The 26,686-nt window shown below is 37.3% G+C and overlaps 1 protein-coding gene across 12 annotated transcripts in view; it reads right to left on the reverse strand.

Annotated features, from left to right (window-relative positions):
- Positions 1-248: 248 nt before the first annotated feature.
- Trip12 (thyroid hormone receptor interactor 12) overlaps positions 249-26,686 on the reverse strand; it is a 120,688-nt gene continuing 94,250 nt past the window's right edge. For 7 of the 12 annotated variants that reach the window (XM_041650034.1, XM_041650033.1, XM_041650042.1 and 4 more), the window contains 16 exons: positions 25,923-26,095; positions 25,545-25,618; positions 24,715-24,914; positions 23,851-23,978; positions 23,118-23,269; positions 20,920-21,062; positions 19,684-19,840; positions 17,591-17,689; positions 12,339-12,453; positions 11,921-12,075; positions 10,642-10,806; positions 6,749-6,913; positions 4,784-4,897; positions 4,317-4,411; positions 3,934-4,037; positions 249-3,295 (listed from right to left, as the gene is read on the reverse strand). In XM_041650034.1, the coding sequence (XP_041505968.1) occupies positions 3,099-3,295; positions 3,934-4,037; positions 4,317-4,411; positions 4,784-4,897; positions 6,749-6,913; positions 10,642-10,806; positions 11,921-12,075; positions 12,339-12,453; positions 17,591-17,689; positions 19,684-19,840; positions 20,920-21,062; positions 23,118-23,269; positions 23,851-23,978; positions 24,715-24,914; positions 25,545-25,618; positions 25,923-26,095 (2,236 nt within the window). In that variant the 3' untranslated portion in view covers positions 249-3,098. Of the gene's footprint in view, positions 3,296-3,933; positions 4,038-4,316; positions 4,412-4,783; positions 4,898-6,748; positions 6,914-10,641; positions 10,807-11,920; positions 12,076-12,338; positions 12,454-17,590; positions 17,692-19,683; positions 19,841-20,919; positions 21,063-23,117; positions 23,270-23,850; positions 23,979-24,714; positions 24,915-25,544; positions 25,619-25,922; positions 26,096-26,686 lie in introns of those variants that run through there. The other 5 variants (XM_041650040.1, XM_041650037.1, XM_041650036.1 and 2 more) reach the window with 2 other exon arrangements.

Genomic DNA, 26,686 nt, shown 5'->3' on the forward strand with positions numbered 1-26,686 from the left:
GCCAGTCAGGATATCTGTCATCAAAAGACTGTCGCTGCACATTGTCAAGTGTTTCCGACAACTGCAAAGGCAGAGGCTTCACCTATGCATAGGAGTCCCTGAACAGTGAACACCTTGCTCCACTCTCAGCAGTGTTCTAGGCAGCCTACCCCCGAGTTACTTACCAGAAGTAGCTTTCCAAAAAACCTTCCACACACCACCTTCCAGGAAACACCCTCTGGCTGTACATAATATAACAAAACTAACCATGAAGGATAACGCTGTTTATTAAAAATATAATAGGAAGTCAGGGCATCGATGCAGTTTTACATACACATTTGTAGTCTGAAGTTCCATTATTCCAGCAGTTCATATAAATGTTTCAGATCAAAAGAGAAAGAAAACACTTTACAGAGATGAGCAGTTGCTTTTCAGTTTGGTTGTGAGTCTGTTTGTAGTAAAAATAAAACTCCCTCTTCCACTATTGAAGAATGTCTCCTTGATACTGAACAAGTCTGTAAGCATTAAGGAATTTCTTCTTGCCATTAGTTGTTCATGTTAACTTCTCGGCATATGCCAATTTTCCGACGTGGTTAAGTGCTATGAGTTGCCCACTATTACTGTTTGGGTAACTGGGACTTTCCAGTGACCTGTCACCAGGTTACTCCTTACTGTGGATACCAGCTACAGCAATGTCAATGCTGTATACCATTGACACCTGTATACCACCACTGTATACCATTGACACCTATATACCACCACTGTATACCATTGACACCTGTACACCACCACTTACTGTGGATACCAGCTACAGCAATGTCAATGCTGTATACCACTGACACCTATATACCACCACTTCTCAAAGAATCATACAGAGCACGACAGTTCAAGACAATATTCTCATTACAACAGGGAAAACAAAAATGGGTCAGAAAACCAAACCTTTAGAGATGACTGGAGCACAGCAAACCAAGGGCACATTTCCCTAGTGTGCAAAATTAAGGCCTCTGCTGAGAGTGCTTTAAAATGTAGTCTTCCTGACCCCAAATTAGCCACAGGTCCCAAGTACTGAACAGAGTAAATTGATGATAGAAAGCTTTTCAGTGACTTCCGGCTCTGAAATATTCCAGTCAGAACCATCATAAGCATTCAATTGATGCAAGATATCAACGAAGCCAAATCTGCCAGCACCACAGGTGTAAAATGCAAATACAGATTATTTTAATATGAAACATCACTGTTTTATACAGATGTCTACATTTTAACAGATCTTTAAAAAGTGAGGAACAAAATGCTATGTTCACACAAAAAACTTTGTGCTCAGTATGTAGAACACCAGAACTGGAGACAACAGGGCCCAGATCTTCTGGCCAACAGGGTGAAGCTGCAGAACCCAACTCCCTTCCCCTCTCCAGGTAACATTGCTCATTTAGAAGTCTCTGTAAGCAGAGAAGCTTCTGGCCTCATTTCCTCCTTACTGGGCGAACTGTCAAGAGATTTCTGTCAGCAGGGGATGTTTCCACATAAGGCAAGGTCAGTGTAGAAAGACAGTCACCACAGCAGTAAACTAAGCCACTACCTTCCTTTGGGGCAATGGGATAAAGAAGAGGGCTCTGTATCAATACAGTCAGCACAATTAGTTTCTTCAAAGTTCAGTTTTCTTAAGAAAGAAAGAAAGAAAGAAAGGAAGGAAAGAAGGAAAGAAAGAAAGAAAAAGATGGTGCATCTCATTTTGAAGGAGATGAAGGCAGAGTTCAAATTTATTAGTCTTCATTTGAGCCTTAGGAAGGAATGGATCAGCTCCCATTTTCTTTCCACATTTTGTGTTCAAGAAGCTGTAAACAGAGCCCCCCACGGCTGGACTTGTGGCACACAGTGACTTTCTCACACTGCAACGTCACCCTAAGTGCTTATCTTAGACAGGTGGGCATGTACACAGCACAGAACTATAAACAAAAACAGTGAAGCAAACTTATTTTATTTTTAGGTAAAAACATTAACCTGATGGATTACTGCAGATCTGAGAAATGAGCACACAAACAAATGGACAGCATTGTTTACAGGTGCTTTGATCTGTGTGGAGACAAAGGCTGAACAGTTCGTCTGCAATTAACACTGGGAGAAGACGAGAGGAAAATATAGACTGAGAACAGAAATTTAAAACAGGAGTAAGGGAAGGAAAAAAATCATTTAAAACTCCAACACGGAATGAAAAGTAATTCATTTAAAACTTTCTATCATTTTAAAATGGTCTGGCAATAAGATAAATGCTGGCCAGTCCAAGCTGTGGACCTTTAACCTACACAGAAAAATAAATGCACTTTCTTGCCTCCTTACCAGAGTGAAGGAAATATCATGTAAACAGACCGGTCTAGTGTCACTTGGCAAAAAGCCAGGAGATGCTGTAACTATAACCTAAGCTATAAGAAAAGCCTGCCTCCTACCTAGCTAGTTACAAAGGTTGAATTATATTGAGAATATTATTTCAATTCAATAAATTTCAAATTGTATTTTAATTTGAAAGAACTGAGTATGACAAGGCCCAGAGCTAATGAAAATGTCTTAACTATTCATGTTGTATTATTTAAAAAAAGGAAAAAGAAAATACAAATGTGTATGAACTGCAGAGGCAGTAATGAAGTAAGAAAAGAAAATTAGAGAGGTGGAAAGCACACAGAACCCATTTACTAAACTAGAGTTGTTAAATCCACAAGAGTTTAATGTCTGTACTTATGTACACAAGTTGTCTTTGGAAAAAACAAACTGCAAACTTAGCTAGATGGATACACACAGCCCAGAATTAAACTGCACAGCGACATTTTTATTGTTCCAGCCTGAAAAAACATCCCTTTGAAATTTCACACAGCAAAGCAAGTTAAAAACTTCACTCATCAAATAAATGATAATTTAAACAAGAACTTGCTAAAGAAACTTCATCACAACAACGTTTTAGGGCCTGATCACTTTAAGTCCACGGGGCCATTATGAATTATAATCTGCAAGCCGTTTTCCTACAACAAGAAGGAGAAACATGTTTCCTTGACTCAGGTGACACACAGAAAAGAAATCATGATTTTTTTCTTTTGCTGTAACAGGCAGACACTGATTTCTTGTTGTGATCAGGAAAGATGGAACGACTGTTGGCCTTCTCTTGCTGCTATCAACAGTTTGTCACGCATTATCTCAATGCTCGAGTAGTCCGGCAACTTAAGATAGTTCACACAAGTCATTACAGAGGGTAAGAAGTCATCTGGGTTTTCTGTTGATTCAAATGTCTTCCGCACAATTGTCAGAGGTGGATTTAAACTCCGGAACCCTAGTTAAGAGGAAGAGTTCCAGAAATTTGGTTAATTTTATTAAAAAGTCACCATTATCACAAGACATATCGTTGCTTTGTTCTAGTGTTAAACTCCCACACAAAGTACTCCTCTCTCCTGGCTAACGATGGCTCACTGACTAAGAGAATTGGCCACTCTTCCAGAAGAATCAGGCTCAATTGCCAACACATACAGGGTGGCTAACAGACATCTCTAACTTGAGTCCAAGGAGGATCCAACACTCTCTTCTGGCCTCAGAAATACTTGACAAGCAAAACACCCATATAGAAAATAAAAACGGAAAAATCCAAACAAAGCAGACTCGTTCAATTTTTATTTCCAGAATGTATTCTTATCTGAATCAACAAAGAATTTAAAATCTGCAAACAGTCTAGAACTTCATCTAAGCAACATTCCTGTGTATTACCGATTATTATTATTATTATTATTTAAGTAAAGCAGTCTCTGAATTTCCTTGCCAGTTTCTTCATACTCCTAAGCAGATAGGCTGGCAGCTTAGGAACATAATAGTATTGTAATAACTAGGAGATACTATACTCCAAGTAATGGACTAGCTCTAAAGACAAATGATGTTTTTTTACTCACAGAATTAAGGCTAAGCACAGACACTACCCACCTCCAACTGGCAATCGTGGGCTACCAGTCACAAACTGGAGAAACAATCTCTGCTGTTCATTATCAAAACTACTGAGAATCTCAAACAAGAACTTCACGGCTCGACTAAAACAAAAAGTGGAACAGAATTATTCTGTGTTAAAACACTATGTCAATATACCAAGTCTTACTTATAATTATTAATATCTATTTTCAGATATAGTTACAAATGAACTCTCATTATAACATACTTTAAAAGTTTATTTTGTCAACATAATTGAAACCCTAATGGAACAACTTGAGCAAAACTCAATTTTAGAAGAAACTTCCCACAAACTGTGGTGAGTTGATCCCTCTCCCTCTAAATCCCTAACTATTAACTGAACAGGCAGATCCCACACTTACCTGTCGTGAGTATAGCCATGATCAGGCCTACAGCATTCCATCAATGTCTTTGCATCCCAGGTGTCTGCTTTACTGCCGCACAGGAGCTGATCCAGCTTTGAGACGAAATAAGGAGAAAGAATTAGTAAAGAAACAACTGCATGCTTGGGTGACAAGTAGCTAAGGACATGGCTTCCAGGGTGCTACTCTGTCAAGTCCCTTTCACACTGAGCAGCAGGGTGGCCTGGACTAGAATGATGCTGCTGTACTTTACTTTCACACAAGGATCCTATCTCCCCACCCCAAGGCCTCTAGAACACCCTTATTTAACAAATTTCCTTAATCAGAAAATTTCCTTAGCCTTTCCCAAAACTCCAAGCCCTTACTCCAAAATGCTGTAGAATGGTAGGGTTTGAAGCAATAAGGTAAACTATTCTGCTACAATATCACAGGCAGAAATGAATGTCTTTTAGATGTGAGCTACTCACTTCTTCTGGGTAGAAGTACTGAAGATGACTGAGTGGGAAAACTGATTCAAATCCATCTCTGAACGAGTCAAATTGCCTAGAAACACCTTCATTTAGTGCCCAGAATATCACCAACTGCAAAAAGAAGACACTTTTAAAACTCCACAAAATTCCAAATCAATATAATATGTGATAAAGTATAGTAAATAACCTTCTAGAATCATCTTAAAAACTAAAACTTAAAAAAAAATACACAAAAATAAACTCAGGTGGTGGTGGCGGTGCATGCCTTTAATCCCAAGCTCTCCTTCCAGAAGAGAATCATGTTGTCTTACCAGAAGTTCCAGACAATGTTCCAAGAGGTTAAAATGTTACTGAAATTAAAGATTAACATTTCAAAATTCTTAATTAGCAACCAGCCACACTTTTAATGTGGAGTGTTGACTTTTAAATTGTCAAGTACTGAGAACCATCCTCTGCAGTGTGTGCCTCTTCTTAGAAACAGATACAGCTTGGATATTCAGGAGAACAAAATTGAGATTAAGAAAAAGCAGCCCTAAATTTACTCAGCTCCCAGTGGCCCTGATTAATTTATTGGTACACAGAACATTCAACTAACAGTTACAAAGTATGTTTAGAAAAGCAAGGATATAGAAGTTTGTACATTATTTGTTAATAAGTTGGAAACACAGCTTCCCCATAGATGGAAGAAACAGGTAATACAAGAAGATACCTGATTAGTTATTTTAAAAAATTACTTGAGTCACAGGGCTGTTGGGAAGTCAAGAATCTTGGATATTATCCTCTTTTTAAATAAATAAAGAAACTGGAGTGAAAGTTTTTCGGAGACTCTGCAGTCCCACACAAGATTTTAAGTAAGGTCAAGGTTTCAAAATGAGTACTCTAGCTTGAATCCAATGTTCTTTATAGCCCGTGTCAGGTATAAACCCAAGTAAACTTTTAAACGTCGCTAAATGGAAAAATACAGCCTGCAATTTTTGCATGCAACAGGAAATAGTTTCTCCTACATTTAGCAACCTTAAGTCTACAGTTGTAAATACCTTTGGGGAGAGCCCAACAAAGACATTAAGTGTGGTATGTGTGCCTATATCAGTATTTTAAAAGCAATTCTGCCAAGGCTTAAAACAGGACAGAAATGTAGCTCACACAAGTGATAACTTCTTTTTGCTGATATCTTCTCTTACAGGAGAAAAATGCAGTGTAATGCATGGTATTCAAGATCAGGGTTAAAGACAGGCCAATGGAAGATGCATGAGGCACCAAGAAAAAACTGGTAAGCTTTTTACAGACATGTTTTCTGCAGAGTAAAGAGATACGAAATACAACCTTTCAGCTCTAGAGCTTCTTCCCAGGCTGAGAGAAGATAAGTGGCATCTATGTATACAATGCTGCTCCATCATTATGGAGCCTTTGATGGGTGAATAACAGCTAAGGAAATCCACTGTGTCCTTTGAGGTAACACAGGATAAAATTTAAGGTCACTTTTCTCTAAGTCACCATTGGGGTAAGCAGCAGACAGAGTTCACAATGTTGAGGGTCATCATAAAAATGGACTATGCTGGACCTACTCAATATGCAGTTTTTGGTAGCAGATTATGAGACTGGGTGGAAAATTGTGTTTCAATGATCCACAAAGTCCATCTATCTATCCACAGGTCTCACTTTCTATGTTTAGACTTTTGTGTCTATTTTAAAAGTGTGGAGGAAGCTAACTTCTTATGGTTTCTTTGTTGTTGTTTTAGCATAAAACATTTGTGTGTTCTCTACAAAGTAAACAGAAGCTTACAAAGGCTAAAATAAAAGGGCCTCCAAGAATGGTCCCAGTGGTGTACAAGGTCTTTAGCAAAGGTCCACACAGGCAGAAGCTAAGAGATCAAGTTCCATCAACCCTAACACACCTCTTCATAGAAACACAGAAGACAAACTCCTATGGCTCATGACCCACAGAAAAAAGACAATACATACTCTTAGGTAGTCCTCTAAATTGTGGATAGTGACTGGTATATCCTTTCCTCCTTTCTTCAGTTCAATGTTGGGAAATCCCGGCAGTGTAAAGTCCAGTCCCAGATCTTCCACTGAGCAGCCATTCATTGTGAGAGTTTCCAAAGCATACTGTAGACTCTCTTTAGTCTTTCAATGCAGAGAGGAAGAGCACAAAAATTCATGCAAAATTATATTGTATTCACAAAAATAAGACCTAACACTGTAATAATTGATGGTTCCTTTAGTTCCCGAGTAAATTTTTGGTCATATACTACTTATTAAACAAGCCGCTGGGATCACAAAGGAAATCATTTTAAACACCTCAGTATCAATACAATTATTTTTGTGGAGAGAAACGAGATTGCTGGAGTTATTTTCCATACTGAGAAGTAATTTCTCCCTGAAAGCACATTCAAATCACATATTAGAGAAAGTCTTTACACATTTTTGTTTAATGTTAAACAAAAAAGAAAAAAAAACTTTTCTTTATTCTAGGCCATTATTTATAAGCCTAACTATATACCCATGAATTATATAAAATTTGTAAAATTACTGACAGTGTAATAAACTTTTCCCCTACAAGGCTCAAGTGTAAAGCACACCCTGGAGATGTTCACTTCTTGTCCCCAAAGCACAGCACAGCTTTGTATAGTTGGGGTGGGTGGCTTCCAAGAAAGCTGAGCCACATCACATCAAACCCACAGGATTTTTAAAAATGCTTACAACTGGAAAAGGCTACATAAAATGCTTTTTTTTTTACAGCATTAAGGTTCAATGACAAACACAAAAATTTAAGTACTAAAAATAAAGACATTTAATTAATGCTGATTCATTAGGAAGTTCTCGAACTACCCTTCATTAAAGCAGATGGGATTATGGGAAACAAGTGAGGATGAAATGGAAGAAAAGTCAAGAGAGAGGAACACAAGAAATACTGGAGTTTGCTCTCAGGAGAAATCTAGATAGAACATTTGCAGGCCTACCCATGCAGATACACACAATACAACAACAGAAAGGATACTACCTTGGGGGAAGAAAGTTAATGGAGTCGGGGAAAGGTAAAAATGTGTAAAGTACAATAATGCATTTGAAAAAATTCTTAAGAAACCTATGACTTTGTACTTTAAAAAATAAAATAAGCCTGTCTCTAAACAACCTGTCACAGATCAAAGCGATCCCAACTGTCTACCCCAATTACGTAGTCGTGTATAACATTCAGTACATTCAGAACATGTTTAAAGAGAATAGACTGACTGTTAGTTTCTCTGGCTTATATACTAGATTAGACTTAACATATTCCCAATTATCTTGTGAGAATCTAACCTACCGAGTCAAGGGTCTAAAGCTCAGTAGTAGAGTGCTCGCCTTGCAGACTTTAAGTGGCAGGTGTGGTCCCTAGCACTGTAAACAAGCAGGTCAAATCTGAGCCTGAAAAATGTGCCCCATTTGTATGTTTTATAAGACAAGGGGACAGTGGGCCAGGGATGTACCTCAGCTGTTTATGGCTTACCTGTCAGTACTACATAACCTGACATTGTGACAAACATCTTTAATTCCAGCATTTGGATTCAGAGACAGGAAACTCAAAGTAATCCTTGGCTACATAGTACATTTACATGAAGTTAGGACACCAACTGTACATACATCTTACAAGATTGTGTATATGTGAGGTAATCAAAACATGCTACAACTTTTATCTCCTTTCCTTTTTTCCCATTTTGTATGTAATACATGCTAAATAATGTGACAGAAGTTTAAAGTACTAGTGTCTGCAAACCTTTGGATAAGAATAAGGAATCACCCCTGAAGTTCAATGGACAGCTAGTCTAGTCAACCAGTGAAATTTAGGCACAATGAAGGATGTATCCCAAAACATCAGGTGGAGAATGATTGAGGAAGATATCCAAGGTACATCTCTGGACTAAGCAAAGACAACAAAAATCTTGTAGTTATTCAGTACAAACCTATGCAATTCTAAACAACTTCTTATAATATCATGTATCCATTTATTTTTGTGTCTGAATGTGTCTCTTTGTCAGAATATTCACCCACATGTGCACTGTGTGTCCAGTTAAGAAACTGTCAGGTTCCTGGAACTACAGTTACAGATGACTGTGACCTACACCAAGGAGGTATGAGAATCGAACCTAGATACCCTTGAGAAGAGTAGTAACTGCTGAGCTGTCACTTCAGATCAAATTCTAAACATAAGATTAGTTCTTATAGAGAAATGATTTAAAAAAAAAAAAAAAAGACCTAAATTGTGTCTTAGTTTCTTTTCTGTTGCTGTGATAAATGATTGAGAAATCCAACTTAAATGAGACAGGGTTTATAGCAAGTTACAGCCTGTTCCAGGACAGTCACAGTGGTAAGAGCTTGAGAGAACTGTTCATATCACAGCCACAGTCACAAGCAGAGCTCAACAGATTAACATAGATGCTCAGCTCACTATCCCTACTCTTACATAACCTCTGCTTATAGAATAGAGCTATCCACTGCAAGCTAGTCTTTCTATATCAATTAACATAATCAAAAAACTCAATGCAGATACACCGCCAGAGGCTAGACTCAATCTAAGTAATTCCACATGGGTATGCCCAGAGGCTTGTCTCCTAGGTGCTGACAATTAATACTAATAACCGTTACAGCATCTTTAAACACTGTCTCCTCATAAACATAACTGGGAGATAAAATGAATACCCTTCCAAATTATCTTCCAGTCTCTACTGTATGTACCACCAAGGTGCAACACTGTCTTTTATTAGCTTGCTTTTATTTTACCTTAAATAATCGTAAAGTGCTAGAAAGATAGCTGTTAACTGTACTGGTGCTGATCTTACAGGGGACCTAGAATCCATATGATGGCTCATAGACCTGATGCCCTCTTCTGATCTCTTTAGGAACCAGGCACTCATGCAGTATATAAACTTACATACAGGCAGTCATACATACACATTAATACAAATAAATAAGCTATGAAATGACAGTTGGTTAAACCTACACAAATAGAAGCTACTGCACCATGTTATGTTTTAGGAAATACAACCTGTTTTCTTCTGATATTCAATACGCATACATATAATCACAGATTAGCCTAAATGAGCTGATAATATATACATTTAAAAACACAATAATGATAGAGGATCAAGATTATGAGACGAAACAGAAACCTTAGACATCTATGAATCTTTTATTAAAAATACTGGATAGTGAGCCTAGCACCTCACACATGCTATTTTAAGTGCTTTACTATTGAGCTGTATAGTCCCAGCCTGTCAATAACCACTAAAAACTATTTCCAAGCTAGGCGTATTGGTATAAACTCGCAATGCAAGCAGAACCTGTGGTGAAGAGGAGAAAGCAGACAAAAATAGAAATACCTTTCTGAAGAATTACTGAGAAGGCATCTCATTATCTAAAATTTAAGACAAGTGGTCTTTGAACTTTCATTAGAAGTATATTTAGAAGTCAAGACATGGACTTGCTGTTATTAGAGACCACCATGGGTACACTGTGAAATCATACTTCTGTTAGTTTAAAGGACACATTAAACATCTCCAATAAAATGAAATATTGCTGGGAAAGACAGATGGCTCAGTGCTTAAGACTTCAGGGCAATTGTTGCTCTTTCAGTTTCTAGCTCCAATGTGACAGCATCTGATGTGCTCTTCTGGCTTCCAAAGGCATTGCATGCAATTAATATACAAACACACATGCAGGCAAACACCCATAAAGATAAATACATGTTTTTAAATTAAAAAGCAAAGTAAATACTATCGTCAAATTAACTAGGTCAAATACAAACCAGTGAAGAAGTCTCATAATTCTGACACAAAGAACTGATCTGACCCTCTGGCCATCTCCTCTAGACCTACCTGGGACTTATCCTGCTCCAGTCTTTTCTTCTGTCTGACAATGTCTTCTAGGTGATATACTGATCTGGCAACAACAGGATCAATGTCAAATAAATCATGAGATGTCAGTGAAGTTTCCTGCCGCAGCATCCATTTATAAAAGGGCAGGCCAAGCGGAAGGTCCACCTGAAAGGGAACAGGCAACATACTTTGTCACAACTAGTTTGTAAGAGGTCATTTGAAAAGGTCAAATACTCTCCAAGAAAAAAAGCAATTTAGGAACTGTTTCTCTTTACATGAAACCAAGAGCCACAAATTGGGGCCCAAATCTCTGTCAACATTTTAGAAGGTTAAAGAACCTATAAACAGGTTTTTTAAATAGAAAGATGGCTCAGAGGTTAAGAACATTGCCTGCTATTCCAGAGAATCCAGGTTCAATTCCCAGCACCCACATGGCAGTTCACAACTATCTGTAACTCTAGCAACAGGAGATCCGACATCCTTACACAGGCAAACATGCAGGCAAAACACCAATCAATGCTCATAAAAATAAACTATTAAAGAAACCTATTTAAGCATAACACAAAAAGAGAAATGAACATACAATATCCATTAAAGTTTTTACCTGAGTACCTCTGAAACACTATGAAGTGTTTTGACTTTATTTTGAACCAAGTAAACTCAATACAATTCTACTTATGCATTTAATATTTTGAAATCAGAGAAGGTAAAAAGAACTTACTTAAAACAAAAAATTAAAATGATAGAACTTCTAAAATAACTGAGCTGTATACATCTCTTTGCAGAGAATGTAGACTTGTGGGTTTATCAAATGAAAATGTCTCACTCATATTGATAAAGTAAGAAAATGTGAGAAGAGGAAATGAAGAAAAGTCCAGAAATATTCAAACCTTAATGAATACTGATCACTTGGTTTATTTACGCAAGAACATCTAACAGAAATTCAATGAGTTTACCTACAATGCTCATGGCTTTCTTGCTGAATTAAAATCTAATTGAATCCTGAAAAAATTTCAATTAATGCCATCTTTATGTTGCCGGACTCTGAACCCTGGCTACTAAAGGAATGGGTTGGGTGCTGTTACCTCAGACACAGGACAGCCTTATATGTGTGCTACAGAAGCAGAACTGGCATTTTAAACAAAACTCTCAAGCAGCTGGTGCACACATTGGAAGTAGAGCAGCAGAGCTCTAACACACAGCACTGAGTGCAGGGAACTGAAGTACTTTCACAGAACATTGTACAAAATTACAGATAAGCAAACAATCCTAAACTTACCAATCTGAAATCCATGATAGCCTTAGCCATTAATTTTCCTAAGAAGCGAAACTTCATCTTAACCTTTGCGATATGAGCTGGCTTAGCTGTCCTACCAAAGGGAAGCGCAAACAGGCCCTGGAGGTTTTGAATATACTTGGTCCCTTCTTGGCTTCCTGTAAAACGAACAAGTCACCAAATTTCAGATGAGATTTTCCAAAACAAAACAAAACCTAGTAACTAAGAACATTAAGAAATTCAGTATTCACAAAATTGGAGCAATGACCTCTAAGCTGGAAAGCCTTCCCTCTGGATAAGTGAGAAAATAGGGGCAAAAAGAAATCAAAGGCCAAGAACACAGCCCCAGCAGAGACTAAGATGGAGGCCCCCTTACCTGATCTGAGTCATACAAACTGAATGGCTCACAGCTGCACATTACCTTTTGGATTGCTAAGAGTTACTTCTTCACCTCTCCAGAGACCCAAATCAGCCCTCTGTAGTTCCTGAGAAACAAGTGCATAAAACTCCAGTGTTGGCCCAAGACCTGTACCAACCTAGAAAAAAATAAAATAAAAAAAAATCATTTTAGAAATTGTGGTGCCTTTTATGCCTGGCAACCTCTTGGTAACATGGACAATCATACAAGGTGTTTGTCAGGAAGCGTAAGAGATAGTTTTGTAAGATGTCCTGAATAGACATTCAGTCTTGGGCACTAGAAACCCTTTATCATTCCCCTAACCCCAACATTCCAATTGTATGGTTGAAAACTCTTGTTGCAGTTATGAATTTTTCCTTTAGAGAACAATGTACTATTTACACATGCTTATTTTTCTCTTTAAGGGAATTATGAACCTCAAACAACTCAAGAGCCATCTTCTCAGGAGAAGCCTCCCAATCTCCCCCAAACAATTAGTTTGGCTATTTCCTATGACATTCTAGGGTTTTACCTCTATTCCATTACATACTTGCAAGTTTTAAATGAAGAGAATTATTTTGACTGCCTTGAATCCCCAGAATCTAACATACATTTAATAAGAATCTAAGAGTTAAAATTCAAGGCCCAAATTCATGTCAGGAAACAGAAGCTTAGCTCAGTGGCCCCTATAAGTCCAAGGGTACACTGGAAGCCCAAGACAATTATCAGTGTTACCACACATGCACCCATGTGTGAGAACACAGCATTTCAGCGGTAGGAGTCAGGGTGGGGGATCTGGAGCTATTTTTATTTAAAAGTGAAAATTCAAAGGTTCAGCTTCCAAAGTTTCTACGTGACAGCACCATCATCAATATGCTTGGAGCAATGTTCACAGACTCAGCATTCCTCCATGTTCCACCAGTTTAGCACGTAATAAACAAAAGCAAGAAACAATAATAAACTTATGTCACAGTTCAAGATTATAATGTAACAACAATTGTTCAAGTGGCTACTCGCTTACAAACCATGTGCAAATAAGAGATATTTTATTATTACATGTACTTCTAAAATGGTGCATACTATCGATCCTAAAAGTTTGACTTCTTGCTGGCTTTTCTTAAATTATCCTACTTTTTAGCCACTGGGCTTTTTCTTTTTCTTACTTCATGCCTTACTTTCACTCTTCCTCCTAGCTTTGGCTGGTCTCTAGTGTCCTCCTCCCTTCTTCTCTCTTACTCCTCTCCTTTCCCTCAATTCTCCCTGTTTATACTCTCTGCCTGCCAGCCCCACCCATCCTTGCTCCTGTCCTGCTATTCTTTATCAGGACCATCAGGTATTTTATACAGGCAAAGAATCACATCTTCACAGAGATAAACAAAAGTCACATACCTTTATATTACCCAACACCAGTCACTACACAATATAAGCTGTTATCCCTTAAAAGCACATTCTAAACTAATGATTCTCTACCACCCTCTTTTATCTGATCTGCCTGAGGTTGCTGAATGAGGATGTACACCAGTGTTCCTAACATCTTAAATACATTAACAGTGAGTGATATTTCCTAAGAAAAGCTTTCTTGTTCAAAGGACAGCACATATATTTTTAACCACAATCTAATAGCTTACATAGACTATTCTAGTATCTCTACTTCCAGCATCATTGACCTGGACTCCTACTGCTATATCCTAATTACTATTACCTCTAGCCACCTTGATCCCATGAATAGCTGGAACACACTGCCTCAGTTATTCTGTTAGAACCATTGTCCCAACAGCAGGGACTTGCTGACAACTCAAATGTCACCTTAGAACCGTATTACCTACCATCTTTGCCAACGTGTTCCATCTTCTTTAACCTTTCTAGATCACATAGTCTAACGTGGTGGTGTGGTGTGGTGCGTGTGAGAGAGAGAGAGAGAGAGAGAGAGAGAGAGAGAGAGAGAGAGAGAGAGACTTTCAAACTAAAGAAAACCTCCACAATACTTTGCTCTCCAATTTCCAGCCACTGAAAAAAAGATTAGACATGCAGTAACACATGTTGTCCACAAGATGGCCCTCCAATGCCATTTAATTCTCTATTCACAAAATTATCCCCAAATGATCATAAGTCTATTACTTTCTCTTAAATGGTTATTTTTAAAAGTAAAAATGGATTTAAATTAAAGCATTAAATTCTACAGGTGCTACTGAACTGACTAAAGGAATACAACTCCCTCCTAAGGCTGTTCAGGAGTATTCTCCCCCAACATTCTACTGAAGTAGAGTTACTTAGTTGGTCTGTCTTATTTCCATTTTTAAAGAGAGGAAAATATGACATAGTCCAGGAATAAAATTACAGAATAAAAGACTGTCTCAATAAAACAAATATAAAATCCAAAACAATAAAACAACAACAACTTGGCTTAAAATAGTCTTTTTATCTCAAAGTTAACACAAACCAGCATATTTATATGCCAGGCAATAAGTGTTATACATATTTTAATTTGCTAACCATTCTAGCAACATGATGTGATGAATATATTTTTTCCCATGAAGTTGGATTCCGTAACTTTTTCAGAACAGGGAAGACATACTAAACACCATAAACTGCTGGGTTTTGCACTAGCAGTTCAAACCTTAACCCTAAGCAGAGTCAGTGAAAACAGAAAAGCTGTTCTGAACTCATATTAGGTCTCATTTAATTTAACAGTTTATGTTTAGATCATGCCTATTGTGTGCCTATCAGCGAATGCACATGTTTGTGCAATCCAAGTGTTCAGGTTTCAACGGACAATTTATGTTAGACATTTCTCTTTCCATCATGTGAGTTCCAAGGATCAAACTCACGTAGGCTTAGGTTTACCCCAGCTACAATTTGAAGTTGAGAATTAAAAAAAAAAAGGCCATCATTTAGAAAAGAAAAACACTGGAGGAAAAAAAAATAGAAAGCATGTTTAAACACACCTGGTGGTTCACAGCCAAGATTTTACAGTCTTACAAATAAAAAATTTAAGTACCACATCCTGTGGGCAAAATCTTTTGAGGAAAGATTAAAAAAAAATCCAAACCAGTACTAAAAAGTTTCTAAGCTCATTAACTCTCTTCTTCATCTCCCCTGCCTCCAAAACTTTCAGATAGCACTGGCTTATGTCACTTGTCACCAAGGCCCAAACCCTTAAATCAAGTCCCAATGTGCTGGAAAATATCCCTCTTTCCAAGAGTTCTTGTCTTTGTAAGACAGGCTCAATCCCCTGCCTGAATGCCTCATTCATGTGGCACCTATCTATACCAATCATTTTCAATGCCCTTTTGTTTTTGTGCTTCTGGCCATAATCTGGACCACTGACACATAATGCACTTCTCAGTACACAGACCTCTGATTTATTTTGGCGATTGAAGGCTCTTAGAGTCTTCCAAGAAAAGTTATTATAAGATTATGTTTAAGAAAATGAGGAAAAAATAAAAGCCATGACTACAATTATTTAAATAGCTACTGGTAATACTGCAAACAAAACTATTAAACTTACAGTGTACTTACTATGATACAATGTTTTAACTCTACACACACACACACACACACACACACACACGTGAACTCTGAGGTTATTATTGCACTTCTATTACCCTCATTTTCACACAAGAAAACAGGAGCAAAGTAGTGGAGATTCAGTGACATTAAAATCATCAACCCCCGGAATCTACATGCTAGGAGGAGAAGACTGACTCCACAAAGTTGTCCTCTGAGCCTCACACAGATATTGCACACACCCACACACATGCCCACATATTCATACCCAATAATAATAAAAAAGTGCAAACTGTCTGTAATACCAGAGCTTAGGAGGCTGAGGCAAAAAAAAAAATACTAAATTCAAAGCTAATCTGTATTTCACAGTAATCACTCATCACAAAAAAAAAGGGTGGTGCCTTGCTTGACTCCATGACTCATTTATTATATACAAATTAGTGTAAAAATGATCACTGAATGAGCTAAAATAATAAAACACAGGATTAAAATCTGAGATATCATTCATGGAAAATCTTACAATGTGTTTACATTTACATGAAAGAAAAAATGACTGATTAATGATAAACTGAAAGCAAATGAGCAGCCATTTATAAATCCAGATAACAGTTGTTTTGTTTTCTCAAGACAAAGTCTCTCTATACATCTGCCCCAGCTGTCCTGACCAGGCTGGCCTTGAACCCAGAGATCTGCCTGCCTCTGCCTCCTGAGTGCTGGGATTAACTTTTATCTCGATGATAAAGCAAAACCAAACTAAAACCTAGTGAAAGGTCTGGGCATCTTCTCCAAAATGGCCAAGGAACCAACAAGCAATGCAAAAACAGTATGTTTTCAAATCATACCAAGATCCTACTACTAACTCATTACTAATTTCAATTATTAAAATTGAAAAACCTGGTAACACCAAGTACAGACTCATAAACACTGAAATAACATCAGAAATAACATCACTGGGAAAAGAGAAAAACCTGTTACTCTACTGATGTAAAGTATGATAGATACTTCTTAATAAAATTAAAATATATTACCAAATGATTTAGTAATTGAGCTATATATCCAAGAGAATCACAAATATGTTTATTACAGAAAGGCTTGAGCATGAATGTTATAACATTGTCACTAAAACTCAAAAAAAAAATGCCCCAACTAGATATTGACACATATTAAGCCATCTGTGAGATAAAATACACAATAAATGGAAAATTAAAACAACAACAAAAAACTATATAGTATGAACGAGGCCTGCATGCATGGAAGAAATGAAAGAAGAGACACAACAGCCACATTACTGCATGAGGCTATAAATATACGGAAAAAAATAAAGAAGAATAGGAAGCTAGGCCATAGCTGTTATGGAAAGTCTTTACAAAGATGGGTGTTCTTCACTTGCCATGGTGAAGATGGCTCCTGTTGGCATATATATATATATATATATATATATATATATATATATATATATCAACTCTTAGAACATGATTTATCAATAAATCAACTCTGAAAATGCAGTCCAAGCATTTCTGAAATAATGATTCTAAGAACAGCCTTTCATTTCATGAACATTATACAATTATGTGCATAATTATGCCAGGAAAAAAAAATCCCGTTTCTTATTTTGCATTTAAACCCTTGAAAAATGGAGAACTTAAAACATATCATTAAAGAGAAAATAGACCAAATCTTTTTAAAGTAAATTTTCTAGCTGCCTTTCAGAATTACATAGTACCAATATGCACAAATGATATCACACCATCAAGGAGTCCAAAACTCACCTCATTTTCATACTGGATTTCTAACATGGCCCGTGAACTACCAAGGTCCTGCATCACAGACTCAGCTTGTTTTAGCAGCTCCTCTCTGTTCACAGTGCGCTAACAAAGGAAACGGATGTGAAAAAATAAGAAATAATGCTCCAGGTAGCACTTACTGCAGTGCAAAATAGATTTCATTGTCAGAAAATAATTCCTTTAAGCACATCTCTTAGGAAGGCTACAGTATTTGCACTGTTAAAACATACACAAGTCCCTGAAACTGACCAGATTCACTACCCTCCATGACAGATTAAACAATAAAAAGGTGAGAAGACTCTCAGGTGAGCTAACCTTCCAAGACTTGGACAAGCTAAGCTGCAAAGAACACTCTCAGAGGAGAAAAGCTGCAAAGAGAAGTCAGGGAACAGAAGTTACCTGGAAGAACGAGAAACCAACTGAGCTGCCTGGAAGAGGTTTAGACCAACTGAGGAACCTATTGAGTTGTCTGCAGCCTCCATGTTCCCAGCTTTGTCATGCATGCTGGGATGGGCTTTGATAACTCAACCATCCTTTGAGTAATTTTTGCTTCTATAAGTAACCGCTCACCTATATTCCTGAAAGTAACCCTAATAAAACTCATCTTCATGACACTGGACTTTGGTGAAATCTGTACTTAGTTCTGTTGTGGATTCCCTAACTGGCTTGAGTATCTGTGTGCTGTGTCTCCCCAGGAAAAGTTTTGTCACACAAATGTTTTGCATGTATGAAAGAAAGCTAGATATAAATAACTAATATAACCTGACCCATGGCAAGTTTAGAAAATTAAGGTTAGGAAAAAGATCTTTGCTACTTTGCCAAACAGTGGTATAATTCAGGGCTCCAGCTACATGAAATAATCTTGGGACATTTATACACTGATGATAGAGAAGCGGGTAGAAAGATGACAGAGGAGACAGGTAAGCTGGAAAACATATAGGTTCTGAACATCGAGGTTCTGCTACAAGAACAAGATGCCCCGGAATGAGACTATGATGATGGTGAAGATAAAGACCCTGCCATTCAAACAGCATCACGACAATTGATGACTCCATCAATGAGATAAAGAAATGGCATGATGCACTGTTAAATACAGCTACCTGGGTGTATATGTGTTTGTTTCTAATTACAACCACTCCGTCTACCTTTTGTTATCCCTAATGGCTCTTTGAGATAAAAAAAAAAAACTTGGAACAGACCACAGAAAAGTCATGGAAGAAAACAAAAAGCAAACAAAAGAACAGTGGAGGTCAACCAGGCAATATTGCACATCTTTAATTCTACCACTTGGGAAACAGAAGCAGGAGGGTCTCTGAGTTCAGGGGCAGCCTGGTTTACAGAGTGAGTTCCAGACAATCAGGGATACACAGAGAAATCCTGTCTGAAAACACACACACACACACACACACACACACACACACACACACACACACACCAGTGCAGATCAAAAGGTTGGGATTTGTCTCACATGAAATGGCATGGGTACAACTGCAAGCCAAGATTAGAAGCATGATAGATGATGAAGTCAGTAAAACTGGAGCTGACTGGGACAAATTCAAAATATATCAGGGATTCTGTTTTACTCCCTTCCAAATGGGCTACCAGGCTAAAGGGAGTAAAACGCATCTAATACACAGAGAGTCCATTTTAAAAGAGAAGTTTTTCAATATAAAAAGGAAGAAATTAAGGTGTGTTAGTAAGATTCATGGTAACTAAATGAAGGATGTTATTTCAGAAATAATAGAAGACAAAATAGTAACAGACAATACAGTTTCAAGAGGCTCATGGGAAAATATACTAACAGAGGTGGTTTTTTAAAAGATAGAATAATAGTGCTCAGCAATTAAGAGCGCTTGCTACTTGTCTCTCAGCCCCCACATCAGGCAGCTCACAACCTCCAGCTGAAGGGGACTCAGTATCTTTGCTTTTAGCCACAACCATAAACACACTCACAGACAGACCTAAGGATCAAGTGAAGGTTGTTACTCCACAGGCAGAATCAGATGTAGTACTTTAGGTCTTGTCTTTAATTTGGAAAGCTCAGCATAAATAGATACTTATTTGTAGGAAATGCTTACCTTTTTTCTATCCAATCTAGGTGCAACTCTGCTGTCTTGCGAATCAGACTGGTTGATTTCTGGGTTGGTATCAAGCAATCTTTGCATTGCCCGGTCTCGATCAAATGCAGTTACATAAAAAAGCATTTGTCGGGTATCAAAAGGAAAGAAAAATGGGCTATAAAAGATAAAATACAAATTTACCATCTGTGTGAGAATCAAGAGACATTTAAAAAACATCAAGATTTATACTGAAAACAACTTGATATAATACACTACTGACATAACACCTTTAGTTCCAGGTCTTTGGAGGCAGAGATGAAGACAGCCAGACTATATAGAGGGACCCTGCGCTTGCGTGCGTGCGTGCGCGCGCATACACACACACACACACACACACACACACACACACACACACAAATTCCTATGTAAAATATTTTAAAAAATCTGTAACAGTTTTGTTGCCATGGAGTTTTACTGTGCTGCCTAGATTGGCTATAAACACTTAGGGGAATAGTCCCTCCTAAAATTTCCCAAATGGATGGGGCCTACAGGAGTATGCCAATACATCATCACACCTGGCTCTTGTTGAAATCACTAAATATTGAGCAATTGTATTCTATATGCCTTTCCACATGAAATCTACAATTGTCTATCCACATCCACCTTAAATCTATTCTGAAGATTTTAGGACATGCAAGCCTCCATGCCATATGAGCTCAACATTCCATACTTCACATACAAAAGTTAATGGCTTTATTATTTCGTGATATTCATCATAGGCTTAGCATTAAAAAAAAAAAAAAATCACTGCCAAGACAAGCAAGCTCCTTGTTCTCAAAGAATGAATCCTGCAGCCAAGACATTTCCTACCATGATTTTTAAGGGTTTGATTTTATTTTCCTTTTTGAGAAAAGCTCTTGAAACGTCCACCAGAATCTCTGCATTGTACAATACGGCAGCATGTAGAGATATGGTGAATCCAAGTGAAAAACTCAATTTCTAACTTGATTTTTACTGTAAGTAATAGGTCTATAGTGTCTAGTTCAAAAACAGGCTCAGAAAAACCAAGTATCACTTTCAGGAAGGCAAAGAATTTTACTGCCCTCAGTCAAATATACTTCACTGGGTTTGTCAAGTTGTCAACAAACACTACAATATTGGGAAAGATATGAACAAGTCAACTTCAACATCTCTATCACAAATCAAATCAAGACTTGTTAATACTTACAAAATTTATCAAAGGGACTATCTTACCAGGTTTTTCCTAGTTCAGTGAGCCATGATGGGATGTTTCCTGTCATGATCACTAGAGGATCTTGAAGCTGCCTATTCGCTTTTGCTGTTAACTTACTGTTAATAAATTCACTAGTTGGAATAATCTCCTTGCACATCGCATTCTGTAAAATTTTTTTAAAAAAAAAGTTCAAAATCTAGTCATTGATTCATAAGTAGGTCAGTCTGTACAATTCACCTGTTTTTGCATGCAATATCAAATCCCTCAATGGTATTTCCCATTTCTGAAACTTCCTATCCTCAAACCCCATGAAGCTGTTTCCTTCACTTGTCCTCACTATATTAAGAGGTATCCAACTGTTTACTCAATATAAATCTTTACATGAAGAAATGAGTGCTGGCAACTTAACACGAGGGAACCTCAAATTCCTTTTGGTCATGGTATTTCATCCCAACAGTTGAAACCCTAACTAACTAGGACAGAAATTGGTACCAGGATTGTGAGGTATTACTGTGACAGATCTTGAACCTTGCTGTCTTTTGTAAAACTATGGAAGGACCTTTGTTCTTTGGACTGGAGTTATTGAAGATTCAATTCAAACCTTGGTGAGCGGTGCTGTGGGAATGTGGAGGATAAGAATGCTGGTAAATACAGAGGATGGAAACCTGGCTTGTGAAGTTCTAGGGGGAAGTTTTGGGAGACAAAAACTATCATTTTCAGGACCGCTGCATATTTTGAATTAAGAACCCCTGGCTCTTGTCTGCTAGGAGGGCTCAAAGACTAAGTTGTGACTAGCAAGAGTAGCACCACTGAAGTAAAACCTTTGAGTTACTGGGACAATTGATGCTGGTCTGTTGGAGCTAAGAAATTAGCAGTGATTAAGAAGTGGTAAGTGTTTCATCAGAGTCAGCACACAGAAGCTGATCAGCTGGCAGCTGATCTTGGTAGTGAAAGAGCCACGCAGGTGGTACTAATTTTGAACACATAAAGGGGTCATGAAGAACAGAGGTTAACAGGTAGGGTGGACACTGTGGCATGACTCAAGTCTGTGAAGAGATTTGAGCCCAGGAGAAGTTGTTGGTGAAAGTGCAGACCAGCTGCAATAGACTCAGCATTTTGGAGATGCCAGCACCATGGGATGACCACCAAGGAGAGCAGCAGTAACGAAATGGAGCTTAGAAGACAACAATGTGCCCGGCAAAGGGAGCCGGAGAAGTGACCCAATCCCCTTATCGGAACCATAAGATAGTGAGTAAATGTCAGATATTGGAAATTGAGTTATTTACACTGTTGGAGTTCAGTTTTGCTTTGTTCAGATTGTGACTGTGCCACATTTCTTCCCTCTTGAATAAAAAAATGTAATTAATTTAATTTCGGTTTTTGCATTTGCCCACAACTGAGAGACTGTGAGCTTTTAAAAGAGATTTTGCAATTTTAAAGAGAATAGATTATTTTTAAAAAGACTGTGGGGACTTCATGTTTTATATTTTGATAATATTAACATGTTACTTTGGAGATGAATAAGAAAAAAGGTTTTGGTTTAAACAGTGATGTTTATGTGTCAAGTTGACAAGGAAATCAGTTGTGCTGGCTAGCTTTATGTCAAGTTGATTGATGTAAGCTATACTCATCTGAGAGGAAGGAGCTCAACTGAGAAAATGCATCTATAAACTGGGCCACAGGGAAGCCTGAAGGATATTTATTAACTAGTGATTGTTGTGGGGAGCACAGTTCATTAGGGGTTTGGCCATCACCACACTGGTGGTCCTGGGTGCTATGAAACAGCAGGCAGAGCAAGCTACCACAAGGAACAAACCAGTCAAGTAAACAACACTCTTAAATGGCCTCTGTAACTGCTGCTGCCTCCTCCAGGTTCCTGCCTTATTTGAGTTCCTGTATGGATTTCTTTCAATGATAAACAGTGATGTGGAAATGTAAGCCAAATAAACAAACCCTTTTCCCCCTAACTTGCTTTTGGTCATAGTATTTCATCACAGCAATAGAAATCCTAATTAGAACAAAATATTTCGCTATTCCCTAATAAATAAAAAACAAACAAATAAATAAAAGACTTATTCCAAGAATATTAAGTTCAACAAATAAGTTCATTGTATACATTTAGTGAATCACTGTTTCTATTTCAACTGTAATAAAGCATTCGTTTACTAAACAGACAACTGTAAGATGACACAGGATTTCATGGAGAGACATTACTCACATCATACAAGTAATACCAGTACCGACTGATGGCGTGTAAAACTCTTAAAAGAAGGATCACATCTAAAGATGGGTCTTCAAAGGTAATATTTTCAGGTGGTGTGGGAATGAGGTAAACTTCTAAAGGATTTGCTACTGATGGGCACACTCCATCTAAATGATAGAAAGTTTCAGCTTTAATCAAAGCAACAATGGCTTAAAATACAGACTCAAAGTTACCGTTACCATCTGAAACTGTGTCATGTTTAACTTCTTGGTATATCAATGTTATCAGACATTTCTTCCCTTTTAACCTTGTGCACAGTAACACATAGGCACATAAAATTTCAAGTTCCCCTGAACATACATACCCAAACAACAGTAGAAAAATAACTAACCCCTTTTGCATTCCCTTCCTGTGTGTAAAGACACCCTATGAGATTAAGGACCAATCTGTTGGTGACTAGACAAAGTCTTCAGCAGTCTTTAGTATGAATGCAATTTAACCCTTCATGAAATCATGAATTCTTAAAATATTAGAAGAATGTCATGATTGATTTTCAGTTTTAATTTTATAGATACTTAATTCTAGCTTACTAGACATTAAAGTCAAAGATTTAACTAAAAGTTAAATCTACACTATAGTAATTTATTTAATTATCCCCAAAGCTTTCTGGAGCTCTGAATCAGTTTTATTCCTAGCAGAAATGCAGAGAGGCCAGGGCCCTGCTTCTCTCAGTATGATGTCACCTTACCATGCCATAACTCATCATGCTTCTTTGCATTTCTGGGGGAAGTTTTTGTTGGAGCTGTTTGGGCTCTTCCCCTTTTGCCACCAACACAATCTTTACTATTTTCTTCATCCTCTCTCACAGGTTTGTACCTAAGGAGATATGATAGCATGAAAGTCAAATGTAGATTTTTTTTTTTTTTTTTTTTTTTTTTTTTTTTTTTTTTTGGTTTTTCGAGACAGGGTTTCTCTGTGGCTTTGGAGCCTGTCCTGGAACTAGCTCTGTAGACCAGGCTGGTCTCGAACTCACAGAGATCCGCCTGCCTCTGCCTCCCGAGTGCTGGGATTAAAGGCGTGCGCCACCACCGCCCGGCCAAATGTAGATTTTTAATGTGCAAATTATTCAGCAAAGCTAATGTTAAGTCACAGAATGCCTAAGAGTTCTCTGGAGTCTGCCCTCTTTCTCCCTATTTGGTTTCAGAGTTACCAAGCGTTTGTTTTCCTAAAACAAAACAGTAAGTCAGTCTTCCCAGGAACACTTTACTTTGGGAAATGATTCTTTTCTCTAAGTGGCAGAAACTATAAAGGCAGCATAGGAAGCCTATCCAAATGACACAGAATTCAGAGCTTCAAACTTATATATAATGTAATACCACACCATTTTGACTCCATTAAAAGACTTAAACTAATCAAAAAGCAGCTTACTGCCTATAAACATGCTTTCTAGTATGGAAGTAATGTTCATATACATCTATGCATAATAAATATTGAAAAGGCTTTTTCATAGTTCAAATGCAAGATTTAGGTTCTCCCTCTAGTCACAGAATTAGACCATGAATATAATATGAATTCTAAACCATACCACCAAGAGAAACCAGTTCAGACTTACCATATTGTATGAGTCTTTGTCCAAATACCAGCTCTTCCCAGAGGATTGCTCTCATCATCAGTAGATTCCCTTTCATCTTCAGCCTGTACACTGAACTGCCGCACTGCCTGATACACCGTCATGTTATATGGTAGTAAATGCTCTCCAATATAAAACTGTAGCCTGTGCCTTACATTTCCTGAATTTAAAAACTGAGCAGCCTGAATAAAGCAAAGAAAGGTCCATATAAGCCCAAGTAATGGCATCTATACATTAGCCAAGACATATCCTGCTGGACCTATGGTGGATGTTTGAAACTACAGATCCTCCTGAAGTCCATATATCCTGATTATCACTTACCTAAAGTGCTTTAAGACAGAAGTGATCAGAGACTAAACTTTTTATTTCAAGAATGAGGATATTTGCATATACACAGGGATGGTACCTAAGTCTAGACAATTCATATTTTGCATGCACAGATTTGAAGACAACTGAATATTATTAGTACAATTAATAACTTCCATTTTTTCTACAACCTACCACATAACAAGCAAATGTGGATTTTGCACATGTAATATCCAATTGATTTCAGATTTTGAATTCCCTCTGGGAAATTGGTGAATTTTTCCCTCTACATACACCATTAATTTATAAGCAGATACAATAAGAAACTTATAAATAAAAAATTTATTACATAAATACTCTAAAATAAACTATTTATTACTAAAAGAATTGCTCATTTCTGTGATTTTTTTTTCCAACAATGGTTGGTGAGGGGCTATTTGAACCCAGGAAATCTAAATCACAGATGCAGCATGATATAACTACAATATGGTATAAAAGGTACCTACCAGAGACTCATCTATTTCCTCATCTGATCCATCATCATCACTGTCTTCATCATCTTCTCTTACTCTTCCATACCCTAAGCAACAAAACAAAACCAACCAACCAAACAAACAAAAAATTAGGCCAAAAACATAGTTAATTAGTAATTTTAGGTGTCAGATAAAAGACACTGGTTATACTGATATTTTCTTTAAAAAGTAGATATTACATTCTGATCTATCAGAAAGAATTCTCATTCTTATCAGAAAGCATTCAACATACGCCTATTTACTTCTGGTAGGAACAGAGATTCCTACTGCCTAAGGTTTATCAGGAACAGCAATATACCCTTTAATGCTAATTTCATAACCATACAAGTAAAGGACATAGATGTAAAATACCTCTAACCACAAGGTATCTTTCAATAGCTTGCACCAGAGCCAGAGGATCGATCTTGACAGGTCCGCCTTTCCACTGTTTCACATTTGCACATTCTGGGTGTCTTTGTAATTGACATTTTAACTGATGTGTGTTGAAAAACTTTAAAGCTTGTGATCCTCTGTTGAGAGAAAAGCTCAAGATAATTTGAGAAAAAAAGGTTATTCTATTATTTTCAGTCAACATATATTAGTTAAACTAAAAACAGACACACAAAAATACTTTTTTATAGTACAAAGCATTTAGCATGGAATGAACATGATCTCTAGCCACCATGAATTCATATGATCAATGATGTCATAAATACTGGCTTCAATGAAATGCCATGCCTATTGGATTATTCAGGTGGAATAAGAACACTTCAACTATCTGAACACACTTCTACAGGAATTTGTCCTCTACTAAATTCTATTCAAAAAGCAAGGGAGGAAGAATCCTCTGTTCTTTTGCTTCTACTTTCAATTTCACTTATAAAAATAAAACATGAAATAACATAAAAATAAAAAAAACCAACCTTCAAATTTACATTGCTATGTACTTTTAAATGAACGGCTACATCATTTGATAACTATTTTCTTCCTGTTATAAGTTCTGACAAGAGTCAAATATAGTCAACCTTAAATGTGGCTAATTATACGACTATGAAGCATGCAAATATTAAGCGAGCATAGTTCATATAAACGCAGACAAGTGGAAAGCCTCATGGCTTTTTTATTCTGGTCTATGT

Source organism: Microtus oregoni, unplaced genomic scaffold, assembly GCF_018167655.1.
Source record: "Microtus oregoni isolate MIOR12 unplaced genomic scaffold, Mior012 000004F_ref0000308, whole genome shotgun sequence".
NCBI lineage: Eukaryota > Metazoa > Chordata > Mammalia > Rodentia > Cricetidae > Microtus > Microtus oregoni.